The following is a 17,056-nucleotide window of genomic DNA, read 5'->3' as shown; positions in this document are numbered from 1 at the left end:
AGAGGTGGGTGGTGCGGCTGGGCCCTAGGCGTTTTCAGCATCTGGGGGCCACACCATAACCCCACCTGCCCAGCCAGCTGTCTATTCCAGGCCATACCGCTCTATGGCCCCGACTGGACTGAAGACAAGGCGCTTTCTTAAAGATAATTTATTTACAAACCAAAGACGTCAAGGAGCCCTTAGCCACCCACATTCCCTTCCTGAGCAAAAACTGACAGAGGTGGCTCTCTACCTCCTCACGAGGTTTTTGGTCAGTACAAGTAGTGAAATTGAGGCCCAGAGCCTCCAGAAAGACACTGGGATGAACAGACTGAGCTAGGCCCCCACCTTCTGCTCCTGCCACCCACTGCCCTCTAGTCACGCTTGGCAACACCCAGCGTGGTGTCCCCAATCTCCCTACCACGGTGCCTGGCCAAAGCTCCAGTGTCGTCTTCCCTTGGTCCCGTAGCTTGGGTTAGGCCTGGGCCACCTCAGCCCCATCCCAAAACTGTTCTCTTCTTAAGGAAGCAGCTGCTCTGGTAGCTGGTGGGTTGGGAGAGGCCTGGGTGTGATGGCCACTGGAGGAAGAGCATCACCCATCTATGTCCCAGCTGAAAAGGTGGTGCTTCACCAGCATGTCCTGGACACCCTCCTTCAGGGGCTTCTTCTCCTCCTGCACACAGGACAGCCCCTCACTGTCATGGGCACACAGCAAGGAAGCCCAAGGTGGCAGGGGCCAGACTGGTTCTTAGAGGTGGTGCCAGCACTCAGGTGATACCACCACGGGGCCCTGCCTTGGCCACAACAGGAAATGTTTGGACTGATCTGCCAGCGCACCCACCACAGCCCCTTCAGGAGGAAGGCAGGTTGCTGGGCTAAGGACCAACCCCAACCACCTACCTCTCTCTTCACAGGAAGTTCCCAGTCCTGGGAGAGGCTGAAGGCAAAGCAGCAGAGGACACTGGAGGGGAGGAAGGGGAGGCTGTCAGTCACCCTCAGGTTGGCTCTTTCCGTCCCCCTACTCCCAGGGCCACTGGGCCTGGGCTCCAGAAACCCAGCACCAGAGCGGGTCCTCACCGGAGCTCACACTTGATCTGGACCCAGCCAGGGCTGCGCAGGAAGGACCAGGGCTGGTACCACTTTTCCACGGTTGGCAGGCTAGAGCAGAGCACCTCCAGCCACAGGTGTAGGACCTGCTCACTGGGGACGGGAGGGAGAAGTGGACCATCTGCAGGATTTCCTGAGCACATTCTGAGCTTGTCTTGGGGATATTTGTCCCTCTGCAAACCACTCCTCCCACCCCAGGTGGCAAACCCAGAAACATCTTTCACCCAGGCCTGAGCCTCACAAATGCCCAAGGCCTCTCAGGCAGGTGCCCCCTCCCTAGTTTGCGGCGGCAGACTTATTTCTGGGGAGCCCCTTCACTGATCAGGCACACTCACTTGAGCCCCACACAGATAAGAGAGCGGAGCTTGACATCCATTTGCGCGTGTGCAGCGTCATGGGTCACATTCACAGACTGCACAGCCTGGGAGGACACAGCTGTCACTCAGACATCCCCAGAGGCCAGCCCAGGAACCAGACCCCACCCATGGCCCTGCCTACCCGATAGAGCAGCTCCTCCGGGGTCAGAACTTTGCCATCTTCATCCAACCTGGGGAAGGGGGGGGTGGAACCAAAGATGCCAGTGCTGCCAGATGGGCAGGCTCGGGCTGCTCTTTCCCCCCATGAGGCTGCCAGGGTGGGGGACTGGTGCCTGGTTACCTGTATGTCTTACACAGCACTAGGCGAGAATATACTGAGTCGAAGTCTCTCTCCACCTCCCGGCCTGCTGCCTAGGGGCAGGGGGGAAATGTCAGGGACAACGGGGTAGGTCCCAGGTCAAAGCTATAGGATCCAATTAAGTGCACATCACCCCATGAGCTCCTGCCGCCAGCTCCACAGAGCCCAGGGGCTTATGGAAAAGGACTGTAGGGGACATGGGTCCAGCCACTGACTCACCTCCTCGATAAATAGCCAGGGGTGGCAGGCGCCCCCAAGCAGGGATGGCTTCTTCAGGCCGTGTTCAAACAGGGCTTTGAGGGCTGGGCAGAGGGTCCCTCGCACAAGGTCCGTGACCCCCTCTGTCACAGTGTCATCCCCCGCGATGGAGTACTGTTGGTGGGGGACAGGGTCTAAGAAGCCCCATGCCTGTAGCCAGTCACCCTCCCTGTCTTCACATCCACTGCCAAAGCCAGAACTCGCTCAGGATGCAGGCCTTGCCAGGGTGGAAGCAGCAGCTCCCAGGGCAACCCTGCCCTGTGCCCCACTTACCTCTTTGCTCCGCTCATCTAGGACTTCCACAAACTTGGCTGGAAACCAGCCTGTGGGAGAGGCAGGGTCCTGTGAGAAGCCTGGTGTCCCCACACTTCCCCCCAATGGGGCTGAGGACAGGCTCAGCCCAGTTGCTGGCTGGAGGAAGCAGGAGTGATGCAGCGGAGTGACCAACCCACCTCCCCCAGCTGGAGTCCAGACTAAGGCCTCACCTCTCAGGCCATTCAGCTCCCCCACCCAGCAGTGCTCGTCCTTCTGAGAGATGATCTGCAGAGGAAAAGAGCAGGAGGCAAAGCTTTGGTTGCCTGAGCCCAGCGCCTCGCACACTGGTGTCCTCCTCAGCCAGGCGGATGGAAATTCTGGGCAGGGAGAGGGCTTGGATGGGGGTGAATAACCTGGCTGTGGCAGCCAGCAGGTGTCAGGACCAAAGGCACCTGCTCCCAGCAACCAGGTTCCACCTGCCTCTGAGCACCCACCTCCTGAGCCTCACCCCACGCACCGTGATGATGTCATTCTTGCGGAAGCCCAGCTCATCATCGTCATGTCGCTCAAAGTCTAGCAGGGCCTTGGCCCGGCGCCGGTGGCTGCGTGAGCAGGCCACGTAGTTCTCGTGGTCCCGCTGGTGGCTCTCCATACTGTAGTCTGGGGTCAGCTCCTGCCAGAGAAGTGGAAAGGCCCATCAAGGACAAGGTGCCTCAGGACAGGACTGGGAAAGGAGAGGCCCCCTAAGTTGAACCATTGAGCCCAGGACTGGGAGCCCGCGACTCACCACATTACAGTTTTTGGGGTCAGTGCACTGGAAATGGCGTGCCACTCGCAGGATGGCTTCCCGGAGGTCAGCCACCAGTTCGGTTTGCTTGATGTTCTTGGCCTTGAGCGCCTCTAGGTCGACCTCCCCTGAGAGGTCCAAAGAGCTATGACAGCCATGGCTCCTGCCTGGCCCCCTTCCCAACACCAAGGAAACTCCACCCTGGGGTGTGAGGAGGAGACGCCTCCTGGTCTTCACCCCCCCCCCCCCCCAAGGCTCTAAGAGATTAGACAGCTGGTGGGGAGGGAGCTATTGAACTGAGCCCAGTACTCACCAAAGAGCAGGGAGGTGAAACCAGACTTCCTCCTCTGGGTCCTGCGACGAACCACCTGCAGGCAGGAGAGCCGGTCAGCAGCAGGAGGGCACCTGGTGCCCAGCCCAGCAGAGGGAATCTCAGTACCGGAGAAAGGGAACAGAGCCCTCTCATGGGGCTGCTCAGGGCCTCCTGTGTGTACTACCTCATGGGAAATGGCCTCTAAGGCCAGCTCAGGGTCAGAAATGTACTGTCAGTTCAAAGCTGAGTCTGTCCTACACCCAAACTGGGCGTGCCACTCCACAGCTGTGGCCTGCCAGGCTGTGCCTAGCCCTGGGTGCTGGGGAGGGGGCGGCACAGCAGGGAAGGGCTCTCACTCTGGGTTTTCTCAGAGGACCTCCAGGCTGTGGGTGAAGCGGGGCCTCCTCCCTCACAGGCCCACCTGAGAGAGGTTGGTGGTGGTGCTGGTCCCCAGGAGCTGGCCCTGGTCTGCAATGAGGTAGGCCAGGTGCTTGCGGCGCTGGGTCTCCACAGCTACGTCAGTGAGGGAGCCGGCCAGCCGCATGGCCTCCCCCAGCAGCAGCTCTGCGTCCTCAATCTGTGAGGGTATGTCCGACAGCGTGTTGAAGATGGAGGCCGAGTTTTCTGACTGGATCAGCTCCTCCTCCTGGGCCACGGGGGGGAGGGGGGAGTCACTGCCTGGCTCCAGGTCCACGAGCTGACGCCAATCACCATTCCCAGGCATGTGTGACTTTCCTGGATGATCAGCTGAGCAACGGAGTCTGTGGCCCCAGGAGACCCCCTCCCCCCCCGGGACTCAGGAGGGGCTAGTGCTCAGGCTACACAATACTGAAGCCTGGACCCTACTGCATCCCCTGGAGGAGGGGCACAAAGACAGCTGCGTCTGGCACATGAACTCCTTCCTAATCCTCAGCTGGGAAGCTGGGCAGCGTGCCCCGGGTGGGATGGGACTGCAGTGGCACCTTGAGGCGCAGCATGCCCAGCGTGGTCTGGAAGAGCACCAGAGAGCCCTCATAGAAGAACAGGTCCCAGAGGCGCAGCAGAAGCTTGATGTGCACCACACTGGCAAAGGCCGTGAGGAACCAGTGCAGCGTGATCAGGGACAGCTCTGTGGACACAGACCAGGGACAGTGCCATGAAACAGTCTGAGAGAAGGGGACCCCCAGGCACAGGAGTTGGGGAAGAGGTGAAAAGTGCCTCCCAAAAAGCAAGAGGCCTGCCCTGCTCCAAGGGGAGGGAGGAGACGGGGGTTACGGCGCTGGAGAACAAGAGCAATGAAGACTGCGCCATGTCCACGATCAGTCATCATCAGAGGAGCTCCTTCCCCCCAAGGTGGCCAGCTGCCACGTCCCCTGCGGGCTGTCAGGAAGCCTCAGGTCTACAGTATCTGAGTCAGAGCTGCAGGACCGATCCAACCCTTCAACCCCAGGGAAGAGGATGGGCAGCCCTTACCGATGTCATGCTCCTGGAGCAGCTTGTCCAAGCGGGGCAGGTACTGGACAATAAGGTGGCGCAGGACCCGCTGGTCTGTCTGGACGCCCAGCAGGGTGGTACTGAAGTAGGAGGCAGGGAGCAGGTCCTCGATGATGGCGCACATCATCCAGAAGGCGTCCTCCTCCTCCAGGAACAGCAGGAGGCAGGCGGCCACCTGGCCAGGGCAAGGGGACAAGGGGCCTCGACCCAGGTCTCCATGAATTAGAGTAGGACCCACTCTGAGGATCATATCACAGACCACGTGACTTCCTCAGGATTAGAACCTCCATATTTGGCAGCCACGGCTCTCCTTGGGTACTCCCACCTCCACCTCTGCTTTCTGTCCAACTGCCCTGGATGGTGAGATTATCTGTCCCTGGGGGCCTCAAGAACACCCTTGGGGACACCTCCTCCCCTTCCCGGACTGTGCTCACCATGCCTGTGCCCTGGCAGTAGCCAATCTCTGGGTAGAGCCAGGCCAGTGCTCGGAGAACCCTGCGCAGGCGAGGCACCCCGATGCTGCTCTCGTTGGCAAAGCAGGCGTTGCTGGGCATGGTGCGGAGTAGGTCCTTCTCAATCTGTCAGCAGCCCACCAACAAGACCCTATGAGATACAGCTGCAGGCCTGTGGGCCCACACACTTCACACTGTTGACACCCTGAGACCTGGGAGGGAGGCAGGGAGACGCCTGTGCAGAGTATACCCCAGGCAGACTTCTCTCTCAGAATGGGGATTCCTTGTGCTCCTCTCTTCAGGATTAGCACCAGCTAGTGTTTATAGCAGATTCTACCAGATTCACCCAGGGAACTTAAAAACAAACCCAGCAGATTCCTGGGCTTCAGGCCAGAACTATGGAATGAGAATCTCTGGAACGAGGCATAGAAAAATCTGTATTTAAAAAATCTCTAGGTGATCCTAATGTGCACCAAGTTAGATGACCTTTTTGACAATTCTCTCTGCTGTCTACAGAGAACTCGGGAGGGAGCCAGAATGCTCCAGGCACACATCTGTGGGTGAAAGGAATGCCCAGACCAGGTCTGCTATGCAGCTGCTGTGCTCTCCCCGGGGCCACCCCTGCCAGAGAGAAACCAACAAGGGGACTCCTGTAACCCCAGGCAGAGTACTGCCTGCCTGTAAGACCACCCACAGTTCCCAAGGGTCCCTGTGCCACCCTCCCTCACCTGTTTGGCAGCAATGGTCTCATCATTGGAGCTGTTCTTCACCATCTCCCGGTAGGACAGCTCAGAGTTCCTCTTCTTCTGCAGGGCCCCGGAGAGCCGCATCCACAGCTGAGGGGAGGAGCCGATAAGCACTCAGTCTTTGGTGAGACATCTGAGCCCTCTGTGGACTTTTGTGGTCTGGCCTCCATGGCCTCACCTGTGGCCTCATGCTGTGTGGGATGCCGGCCAGAACCAGGGAGCGGAGTTTCTCTGAGCGGGGCAGGGAGGCGGCAATCTTGTCCCAGGTGAGATCGCCCACATCGTGGTTATGGGTGAACTCCAGGTGGGCCTGCCACTGCAGCCGTTGTGGTGGGTCCTCCATCAGAGACAGAGTTGGCAGCCTGCTGGAACTAGGGTCAGCACCCTCTGCCAGGAGAGTGCCCAGGGACAGGGCGGTGAGTGGGCAGGAAGGAAATCGTCTCTGGGCTTTCAGTCCAGGGCCAAGATCCACCATGGAAATCCATGGCCCCAGCAGCACTCAGCACTTGAACCAGCAAACCTGAGCTTTTCACTTTCCCCCATGATCTCTCCCAGATCCACTGGCCTGCCTCCATTCTCGATACTCGAGCCTAACCCTTGGAACCACCTGTGGCTTCTCCTCCACTTCTACCCGATGGTCAGTACTGCAGCTGGGCCCTCAGCACAGGCAGCACCTCACCACTCTCCCCACCTGACTACTGCCCGCCCACGCCATCACCTTTCCTCTGGATGACCACCACAGCCTCCCTCCCTGTTCCACCCCTGCCTCCCTAAAGGCAGTCCTCCACCGAGCAGAGTGCCCGTGAAGGCACAAGTCAGATCACGTCACTCTGCTCAGGGCCTCTAGTGCCACCCACCTGCCCGCCTCACCTCCTCCTGTCCCATCTTCTCCCTGGCCTCCTACCTTCCCCTTGCTTTCTCCACTCCAGCTATTCCCCACCAAATCCACTCCTGCTCCCAGGGCATTTGCACTTGTTCCTCTTCCTTGGCTACACTCACTGCCTCCCTTCCTCCCAGTGTCTGATCAAATGTCTCTGCCTTGGAGAAGCCTTCCTTCACCACCCTATATACAATCCACCTCCCCTCCTCTCTAGTTCCCAAATTTTTTCATAGCTCTTCTTGCCCCAGCATATGATATAGTTGTTTGTTTATTGCTGGGGAACTCCATGAGGCTGAGACCACCTTCGGTTCTGTTCAAGGCACTGGGGATGCAGCAGTGAAGACTGGACAACAGTCGGCATCCTGAAATGCTCACGTCAACGTGGAGGAGGCTTTCATAGGCCCCTGCCAGTCTTGGTGTGAGGTAGCCCCACAGTGAGCCTCGTCCTCACTCATCCTAACGCCACAGCCTCAGCCTCAACTTTCTAAAACTTCATCTTTAGTGAATTTACATGTAGAAAAATGCACAAATTTTAAGTGTACAATTTGGTGAGTATCAATAAACAAATGTTTAAACACACTGTCCCCATTGAGACAGAGACTATTTCCATCATATTAGAAAGTTCCCTGAATTCCTCTCAGGCCCAGCTTTCACTTCCAAATATCTGCCTGCAAACTAGAGAACAAGGACAACTTATGGCAGAATTGGAAATATGAATGACCTGAAAATGACTGGTTTCAACCAATTAAAATCTTCTAGTCACAGTTATATCCTGGTGACAGACCATCCTGGGCTCTGGAAAATGGCTTTCCCAATAGCCCACTGGGGAACCAACAGGTGTATTTATAGTAGAAAATAATGGAAATGGCTACAGCCCACTTACAGAAGCATGGTCATAAAAACATTATGATAAACCCACTATAATGTATGCAGCCACTGAAAAATATGCTTTTAAAGAGATCTTAACTGACAGAAAAAAATGCTCATGGTATAATGTTGATATAAGAACAATATAAAAACATGCAGCCTGGCTAGTATGGCTCACTTGGTTGAGAGTTGTCCCATGCACCGGGAGGTTGCCAGTTTGATTCCTGGTCAGGGCACATATATGAAGACATATTTTAAAGAACCTACAAACATGTATATGAGGGCAGTGGGGGGTGGGTAGTAAAAGGTAAAAGGGGCCAAATATATGGTGATGGAAGATGATTTGACTTTGGGTGGTGGGCACACAATGCAATATACAGATCATGTATCAAAGGAATGTACACTTGAAACCTATAGAATTTTTTTGTGTTAACCCTCACCTGAGGATATTTTTTCCATTGATTTTTACAGAGAGTGGTGGAAGGGAGGAAAGAAGAGGGAGAGAGAAACATCCATGAGAGAGAGAGACACATGGATTGGCTGCCTCCTGCATGCGCCCCGGCTGGAGCCAGGGACTGAACATGCAACCCAGGAACGTGCCCTTGACTGGGTTTACGGGTCGATGCTCTATAACCACTGAGCACAGCCAGGGCAAAATGTATATAATCTTATTAACCAATGTCACCCCAGTATTTTTTAAAAAAAAAAGTAGTACAAATTGGCAGTTACAGAATAGTCATGGGGATATAGAGTACAGCACAGGGAATACAGTCAATAATATTGTAATACCTATGTACAGTACCAGGTGGGTACTAGACTTATTGCAGTGATCACTTCATAAGCTACATAAATGTTTAACCACCACTATGCTGTACACATGAAACTAATACAATACTGAATATCCATTGTAATTGAAAAATGAAAAAAATTTTTAGGGTAAAATAAAAACAAAACATGTACATGTACATGATAAATATATACTGATAATAAACACAAAGCCAGAGGAGGATACACTAAAATGTTAACATATCTTCAGGTTGTGGGATTGTAGGTTAATTTGTTTCAATCTTTATACTTTCCTGTATTTTCAATTTCTCCACAAAGAACATTGCTTTTATTATCATATGAAGATTAATAAAATTAATCTAAAAATAATCACAGATCTCCATACACAGCTGACCTGAAACAACGCAGGGGTTGGGGCACCATCTGCCTCGTGGTCAAAAATCGAGTATAACTTAAGTTGGCTCTCTGAATACACAGATTGCCAACTGCCAGTTGACCCCCTGAACCACCTGTGTTTGAATGGTGCAGGTCTACTAAACTGCGTGGGTCAACTGCATAATGAGGATCACCGGAGCTGGAGTCTTTCCCAAGAACACATGCAAGATTACACACAAGGGGCCCAATCTCACCTTCCTTGTCCACCCGGAAACCGAACTCATCATAGTAGAACTCTGGTTGCTCCACTGACTCTTCCTTCTAGAACCAGGATTAGGAAGAATCAGTCATGTAGCCTACAGTCTAGGACCACTGGTTCTGGAAGATGCCACCCAGATACTGCCTGCTGAAATTCCACCCAGCCCTCAAGACTTAGCTCAAAGGCCACCGTTCCTCTGAAGCCTCTGTGTTCATCACTCAGCTACAGGGACCAGTACCTTCTCGAATTCTCCTGGCATTTTCTTTGTTTTCCCCACAGGTCAAACGAAATAAGATCACACATTTTATGCATTTGTGTCCCCATAATATTGAGCGCCTAGTGCCATAATACTTCAACCTAATTACTGATTCACAGAGGACACAGAGCTAAGATGTCATCTCTGATGGTGGCCTCTGACCCTGTGTGAACAGGGTGGTGTGGCCACCCACTGGGAGCTTGCAGTGGCAGGTCCCCTCAGCACCACAACTTGGGAGCACAGCCACCGGTGCCTAGCTACTATCACTGCTATACCTGCGTGTACTTGGCTAGGATCTCCTGGGGCCACATGCTCGGAGTCAGGGCTGAGAAGGGACCAGAGGCAGAAGGTATGTGGCTTCCTGAAATCAAGGAAAACCAGGAATAGGAGGTGAGGACAATGCAGAGCACACAGGGAAAATTCAAGTTGAGATATCCGCCCCCACCCCTACCCCTCAAGAGCTCCAGCATAAAGGGACTGACTGCAGCATCTAAAGTGAGACAGGTAGGGAGAGGAAGAAACCCAGGAATGTACAAATTTCTGGAGGAAGGAAAAGAAAAAAACCAGCACATTAAAAATACCACCAAACTCCATCTCCTTGCCTGTCCCTCCTCTAAGAGTGAGACTTCACAGCTGGAAGGAGGGAAGAGAGAGGCAGCAGGCAAACTGGAGAGCCGAGCTGAGCTGCAGCTCTCCCAGACAGCCCGTTAGGAGGCTCCTCTTCCCCACCTCCTACTCCATGGTCCTGACCCTCAAAACTATGTGAAAAACAAGTCCATTCACCCCCCTGGGTGGGTCCTCCTGAGTAAGAGCGTGCCTTCACTCTGCAGTCTCACCCCACTTCCAAACCCAGGGCCCCGGCTCCCACCTGACATTGTGGAGAGATGAGGCAAGTCTTCTGCAGATCCAGACTTAGAAGTTTTTCTATCCTAGTATCTTATAGCTGGAAGGCTTTTCAGGCTTCATCTGGTCCAGAAACATCTGCCCTGGCAGGAAAGCAAAGGGGAAAGTCATCCTGAGGCAGCCCCTCCTGGGAGTCCTTTCCACTCACCAGTCTGACTTTGCTGGCCCAGAGGCGGTGGGGAGGAAAGTTCTGGCCACTGTTCAACAAAGGAAGGAAAAATGACACTTGAAAAAGCCTCCTTTTCTGAACATTTCACCTGAGAGAGGACACACTCCGAAGAAGCTGCAAACCAATGTTCGCAACAGCTCTGTGAGCCAAGGGGAGTGTCCGTTCAGTCCCCATATTAAGGAAGGAGAGAATCACACATACAGACTTCCTGATGCCCCATGCTCAGACAAATAATAAAACCCAGCCACCACCAAAACCTCTGTGAATAGATTTCCCTGAGCAAGCATATTTGAGGAATCCTTTAGATAGAATACAACTGAACTTCTGAGTCAACGCCGACACTGACATATTCCACCTCCTCCAACAGTGTGCTCTGCCACATCTTTCACTAACTTCACAGCTGGGAAACCAGGAAACTGCAATCTAATTCAGATCTCTCCTGTCACTGCTTAAACCCCTGCTTCCCTCCCCTCACTTTTTTGTCCACTTAAAAAAATAAGATTTGCCCTGGCTGAGTGGGTCAGTTGGTTACAGCATCGTCTCCATATACTCAAATTAGGGGTTCAATCCTCGGTCAGGGCACATACAAGAATCAACCAGTGAATGCATAAATAACTGGAGCAAATCGACGTTTCTCTTTCTCTCTCCCCCCTTCTCTCTCTCTCAAATTAATTTTAAAAGTATTAAAAAAACAAGGACTCAACAATAAAAAGACAAATAGCCCAATTTAGAAAATGGGCAAAAGATCTGAATATACATTTCTCCAAAAAAGAGATGTGAACGGCCAATGAGCAGGTAAAAAATGCTTAGTCATCAGGGAAATGCAAATCCAAACCACCATGAGACACCATTTCACACCCACTAGGGTGGCTAGAATAAAAAAGACAATGACATGTGCTGGTGAGGCTGTGGAGAAACTGGAGGGACATTACTGGTGAGAATGTAAAATGGTGCAGCTGCTGTGGCAAACAGTTTGGCCATTCCTCAAAAGGTTCCATTACCCAGGAATTCTACTCGTGGTTGTTCACCCAAAAGAAATGGAAGCATGTGTCCAAGCAAAAACTTTTCCATGGATGTTCATAGCTGCATTATTCATTACAACCCAGAAGTAGAAACAACCCAGATGTCCAACAACTAATAAATGGATATACAAAAATGCATGGAATATCCGTATAATAAAATATTCAGCTGTAAAAAGGAATGAAGAGCTGAACACAGATGCTCTAACACAGATGAACCTTTAAAACGTATGCTCAGTGAAAAAAACTAGTCACAAGAGGATGAATATCGTATTATTCTATTAAAATGAAGTGTCTGGAAGAGGCAAATCCACGAGAGAAAGTAGATTAGTGACAGGCAAGGGCTGGGGGAGAGGAGAATGCAGGCTAACTGCTAATGGGTATGGGAGTTTCTCTTTGAAGAGATGAAAAATGTTCTGGGCCCTGGCCAGGTGGCTTGGTTGGTTGGAGTATCATCCCATATACCAAAAGGCTGAAGGTTTGATCCCAGCCAGGGCATGTATGGGAGGGCAGCCAATTGATGTTTCTCTCTCATCCCTCCCTCTCTAAAATCAGTGAAAACATATCCTCAGATGAGGATTTTAAAAAAACGTTCTGGAATTGCACAGTGGTGATAGTTGCACAACAGTATGAAATACTGAAACCACTGAAATGTACACCTTAAAATGGTAAATTTTATAGTATGTGTATTATATCTCAAAAAAATAAGAAAAAGCCAGCAATAAGGGGCTTCCTCTAACTTTCTAACTTACCATTTCTAACCAGCTTCTGTTAGAACCAGAAGAATCTATTATCACTCACTTGAGCTTCAACAGAAATTCAGTTGTAGGGTAGCTTCTTCAGACTTTTTCTGATTATTATGCCTTATATTTCTAACCAAATAATAAAAAGACCTGACTCTATGAAATAAATGTGAGGTAAACAGGAGATGTGGTTGAAATATTTAGGACGAGCTGCCTTCTTGTTTTTGAAATCATATTTACCTAATCCTAAAAAAACCCCTCCTTTTGCCATTTTTCAGGTGATGGGGAATTAGAGGTGCCAGTTGTTATTCTGGGCCAAAGCAGACCGATAGTCTTCTCTATGCCACCTGCCAAAGAATTCTGGTGTTGCTGGGGATGCTGGGTTAACTAGGAGGGTCCAGTGAGTGAGAAAGGAAAAAAAAATCAAACAACCACTTCAAGGGAGCTGGGAGAACACATCGCCATAGGGTCCCGTTACTCAAGCATATGTTGAAAAATCGGCACCTGAAAAATCCCAGTTCTCTTTAGACATACTTGCAAATTTGGGAGCAAAAGAGTCATCTTATAGCTCCTAAGGGCAGCTTAGCTGGGTCATAAACCTCTATGTCTGCCCCCAGACACACCTTGACCATGCCAAGTCTGGGTTAAATGACCACCGTGGAGACTTTGGTACCCAACTGGGAGAGCTGCTCCCTCCTGCTTCCAGACAAATCCTGCTGAGAACCAGATTGCAGAACCCACTTCCCTGAAAGGTCTGGGTTGTGTGAGGATAACAATGAAAATGTCTTCCCTCAGTATAACAGGTATGTGGGGAGTGATTTAAATCAAAATTAAAAAATATATATATCTTTATTGATTTCAGAAAGAGGAAGAGAGAGGGATAGAAACACCAATGATGAGAGAGTCATTGATCGGCTGCCTCATGTACACTCCCCACCAGGAATCGAGCTTTCAACCTGGGCATGTGCCCTGAACCGGAACTGAACCGCAATCTCCTGGATCATAGGTCTATGCTCAACCACTGAGCAACACTGGCTGGGCTGAATCAGAATTTTGTGCTGGATGGAGCATTACATATTTTTATATTAAAGGGATTGAGCTGGAAGGTTTTAAAATCACATCCCTCAATCCCCACATTTTGAAGTAGATATCTCTATTCCTTATACACAAGAAAATAAACCCAGAAGAGACCCACAATCAGTTTTCCAAATACATTCCAATAACTGTGCCCTCTCACAATATGGTACTGCTCCCCATCCTGCGACATGAAATGATAGCACAGGGCCACTAGCTAGACAGCACTGGGAAATAATCCAGTGCTCTGCTATGCATATGGCTGTGACACTAGCCTTAGGAGGGGACAGCTTACCCTCTGCACTGCCTTTGCACAGAGACCAGATAGCGCTACAGTTAAAGTGAAGACATCTCCAAGCAGACAGATGTGGATTCAAATCCCAGCTCTGCTGTTCCCTGCTTGTTATATAACCTTGGGCAAGTTCACTTTGCCTCTTTAAATCTTTAGTTTTCTTATCCATAAAATAGAGGAACAATACCTGTATCTCACAGTGGTTATGAGGATTAAGTGAGAATGCCAATTTAGACCCTTAGCACACTGTCTGAAACATACCAAGTACTCAGTAAGCATCCAGCAATTAGTAGTAGTACTAATAATTTCTAGGAAGTTATTGCTAGTATCTGGGCCTTCTACACTGAGGTAGAGTAAAAGCTGCATGATATTGCTGATATTCATCCATTACAACCTGAAAAGTGACAATTTCATATGGTTCAATGTAATATATGCCAGCTGAGATCATGAGACTCATCACTGACACCCCTAAGGTAGTGATTTGATTGTTTCTTCTGGAAGGGCAGAGAGTGTGAAGGAAGCAGATGTTGCTTGCAGTGGAGGAAATGAGCTGTCTCTGGTTGTGGAGGACGTAGGGGCTGGGAAGACAATTCTCTCCAAGCAGCTCCCCTTCCTGATCTTAGCTTGCCTCCCACCCATTCATTCACTCCACAATTACAGAGCACTGCCAAGAGCAAGGTGCAATCCTCATGGCTGAGATGAAACAGTGGGAAACAAAAGTCCTGGCCATTACATTAATCAAACAATGAACATAAAAATAGTTGTGTCAGATCATGACCACTGCAGTACTATGAGGAAAATTAAGCAAGGGAAAGGTATAGAGTGTATCAGAAGAGAGGGGCTATATATATAAAATGGCCAGGAAGAGCTCTTTGGGTATGAGATGACATCGGAGCAAAGACCAGAGCAAAAGGAAGTGAGGGATCAAGTCACATGACTATTGGAGGGAAAGGGGACCCAGGCAGAAGGAACAGCAAGTGCAAAGCCTCCAAGGCAGGAACATACTTGGCAGGATGGAGAAGCAACAAGTGGGCTGGGGATGAGAGAAGAGGGGGAGACACGGTGGGAGATGTAGCAGGCGTCATGGAGGGCTGGAGAGTGAGGCACAGATTTTGGATCTCATCCTCAGTGAGTTGGGACATTATAGAAGGGCTCTGAGCAGAGGTAAACCCAACTCCGACTGATTTTAAAAGCTCTCTCTAGCTGTGGTGCAGAGACAGCAAGGCAGTAGGGGCAGGAATTATGTTGGCTTTGCTACAGTGGGACCAGTGAGAAATGATCAGATTCTGGATATGTTTTAAGGAGTCTCTGCAATAATATATATGTCATATCTCCCATCAATTGCCTTGAGTCTCTGAGTTCCCAGCAGCAGCAGGATGTGATACTGCTAAGCTGGGCAGGCAGGTTTTTCCTGCCTTTGGTCACTATGGAAACCATCCTGAAAGCAGCCATCTGGGAGCCTGCGGAAGCAGCTGAGGAGTTAGCCACGTCACCCACTGCCTTGCTGTTGTCACAGAAGTACCGAGAGGCAGAAACTTTTGAGAAACAGGATTTATGCAAGCAACTTTGAGGTGCTCTAGAAAGAAGTTTTAAAAATTGAATTTACATCCTTAAAGGTGTCAGTCTTTTTACTCTGACTCCAATATTTTTCTTTCTAGTTTGTCAATCCCACATTTCCAAAAAGACAAATTTTATTCACAAAGCAAAGATCACCAGATGCCACTGTAAATCCCTGGGGTGTGGGGAGGTGGGGTGGGGTGGGGTTGGTGAGGGGCTCTTGATAAAGATCAAGGAGATCCAGTCCTTCATCTGCTCCTGACCTACTAACCTGTTCTCCTAGTTTTCTTAACAATTCATCAGGGTGGCCCCTACTGAATAGGTGGTCACACATTTTCCAGGGAACACAAAAGCTGTAAGCAGCAGAAGCAAAAATACTTGTATTATAAGAGGCCTCTGAGATCCTGAAGACTGTTTTTCTGTTCAAGGAAATGACAGAGGACACTGAAAGCTATCGATAACAAGCTAGCAGAGAAGCACAAAGACAGGAAAAGTCCAAGAAAGGCTGGAGAAAGATGATAATGTGGCTACTAAAGATGCTTAAAGAGTAAAATCGGACACTAAATGCTCAATAGGATATGAACATTTTATTGGAAAATGAAGGAAAATATATGAGCACTTTTTTGAAAGTAGAGTACAAAAATACTGGGATTCTTCCCGGTTTTCTCTTCCTCAGCATCTAAAATATGTGTGGGCTCCACCCTCTGCCCTTGCTCTTCTCATCAGAGCTATTCCTGGGCAATCTCATGCTCTGCCAGAGTTTCCACAACCACCTGTCAGACTCCTTCATCCAGTGACACCTTCTCGTAAGCTCCAGACTCCTATTTTCAGCTGCTTCCTACAGCCAACATTCTCTTCTAATGCAGATGTGAAACTCGCATCTCCTGCTGTATTCTTTCAATGGCTTGCCATTATCCCCCAAATAAGGGCTGCATTCTAAAGCAATATGAGGTTCTACATAATCTGGTTCTATTCCTCTCTTACCATCCCCACAACTACCTTACACAGAGTGGCCTACTTATAATCAGCTGCCCAATGTCTCCATTTGGTCTCTAATGGTCTTCTCCTTATCTGTCAGATAGAGTCCTACTTATACTGTAATACTCAACTCAAACGACACCTTGTCACTGAAAGAAGCCCTCTGTGGTAGCCAGCCTCCAAGATAGCTCAAATGATTCTACCTCCTGATATTCACTCCGTGTAGGCCCTCTCTGCACTGAACCACAGCTAACTTCTGCAACAATGGCATACAGCATCAGTGACCACGGATAACGTCCAAGGATAGGCCATAAATGGCACTGCAGCTTCCTTCCATCTTGGTTTCTTGTATCACTTGCTCTGGGGAAAGTCAGCACCATGTCATGTCATGAGAACACCCATGGAGTCCCAAGGAGAGGCACCAACTTGCCAGTCATGTGAGTGAGCCACCTTGGAAGTAGATCCGCTAGTCCCAAACCTTCAGATGACTGCAGCCCCAGCCAACGTCTGACTACAATGTCATGAGCAACAACTCTCTCATGAGCCAGAATCTCCTGAGATGCTCCTGAATTCAATTAATAGAAACCGAGAGAGAAAATAAATGATTGTTGTTGTTTTAAGCCACTAAATTTTGGGGTGATCTGTTACACATCAATAAACAATTAATACACCTTAACGACTCCTCTCTGCCCATACTTGAGGCTCTCTGTGCTGTAAAGCCGTGTGAATAAACCCACCGCAAAGCTAACCTCACAGCATTTCATCCCTCTTTCTTTTTTGGCCACTGACTCCACGAGACTCGACTGCATCTTGTTTCTCTGCACCCTTGGCACTCCAAAGTCTCTCAATTATT

At 50.3% G+C, this 17,056-nt stretch overlaps 1 protein-coding gene across 6 annotated transcripts in view; it reads right to left on the bottom strand.

Annotated features, from left to right (window-relative positions):
• Window positions 1–17,056, bottom strand: part of SGSM3 (small G protein signaling modulator 3) — a 35,257-nt gene that overhangs the window by 1,503 nt on the left and 16,698 nt on the right. Inside the window, exons 2-22 of one of the 6 annotated variants that reach the window (XM_081130604.1) lie at window positions 10,337–10,449; window positions 9,744–9,829; window positions 9,208–9,274; window positions 6,224–6,432; window positions 6,028–6,135; window positions 5,282–5,425; window positions 4,827–5,022; window positions 4,337–4,482; window positions 3,796–4,020; window positions 3,375–3,429; window positions 3,062–3,189; window positions 2,792–2,947; window positions 2,505–2,559; window positions 2,293–2,342; window positions 1,981–2,133; window positions 1,744–1,814; window positions 1,585–1,633; window positions 1,422–1,507; window positions 1,057–1,179; window positions 880–940; window positions 134–674 (exon numbers count right to left, since the gene is read on the bottom strand). In XM_081130604.1, coding sequence (XP_080986730.1) covers window positions 672–674; window positions 880–940; window positions 1,057–1,179; window positions 1,422–1,507; window positions 1,585–1,633; window positions 1,744–1,814; window positions 1,981–2,133; window positions 2,293–2,342; window positions 2,505–2,559; window positions 2,792–2,947; window positions 3,062–3,189; window positions 3,375–3,429; window positions 3,796–4,020; window positions 4,337–4,482; window positions 4,827–5,022; window positions 5,282–5,425; window positions 6,028–6,135; window positions 6,224–6,432; window positions 9,208–9,274; window positions 9,744–9,829; window positions 10,337–10,343 — 2,178 coding nt within the window. In that variant the 5' untranslated portion in view covers window positions 10,344–10,449 and the 3' untranslated portion in view covers window positions 134–671. Of the gene's footprint in view, window positions 1–133; window positions 675–879; window positions 941–1,056; window positions 1,180–1,421; window positions 1,508–1,584; window positions 1,634–1,743; window positions 1,815–1,980; window positions 2,134–2,292; window positions 2,343–2,504; window positions 2,560–2,791; window positions 2,948–3,061; window positions 3,190–3,374; window positions 3,430–3,795; window positions 4,021–4,336; window positions 4,483–4,826; window positions 5,023–5,281; window positions 5,426–6,027; window positions 6,136–6,223; window positions 6,433–9,207; window positions 9,275–9,743; window positions 9,830–10,336; window positions 10,455–17,056 lie in introns of those variants that run through there. The other 5 variants (XM_081130601.1, XM_081130602.1, XM_081130603.1 and 2 more) reach the window with 5 other exon arrangements.

Source organism: Miniopterus schreibersii, assembly GCF_964146895.1.
Source record: "Miniopterus schreibersii genome assembly, chromosome: 2".
Taxonomy (NCBI): Eukaryota; Metazoa; Chordata; class Mammalia; order Chiroptera; family Miniopteridae; genus Miniopterus; species Miniopterus schreibersii.
This window is presented reverse-complemented; position numbering and strand designations above follow the sequence as displayed.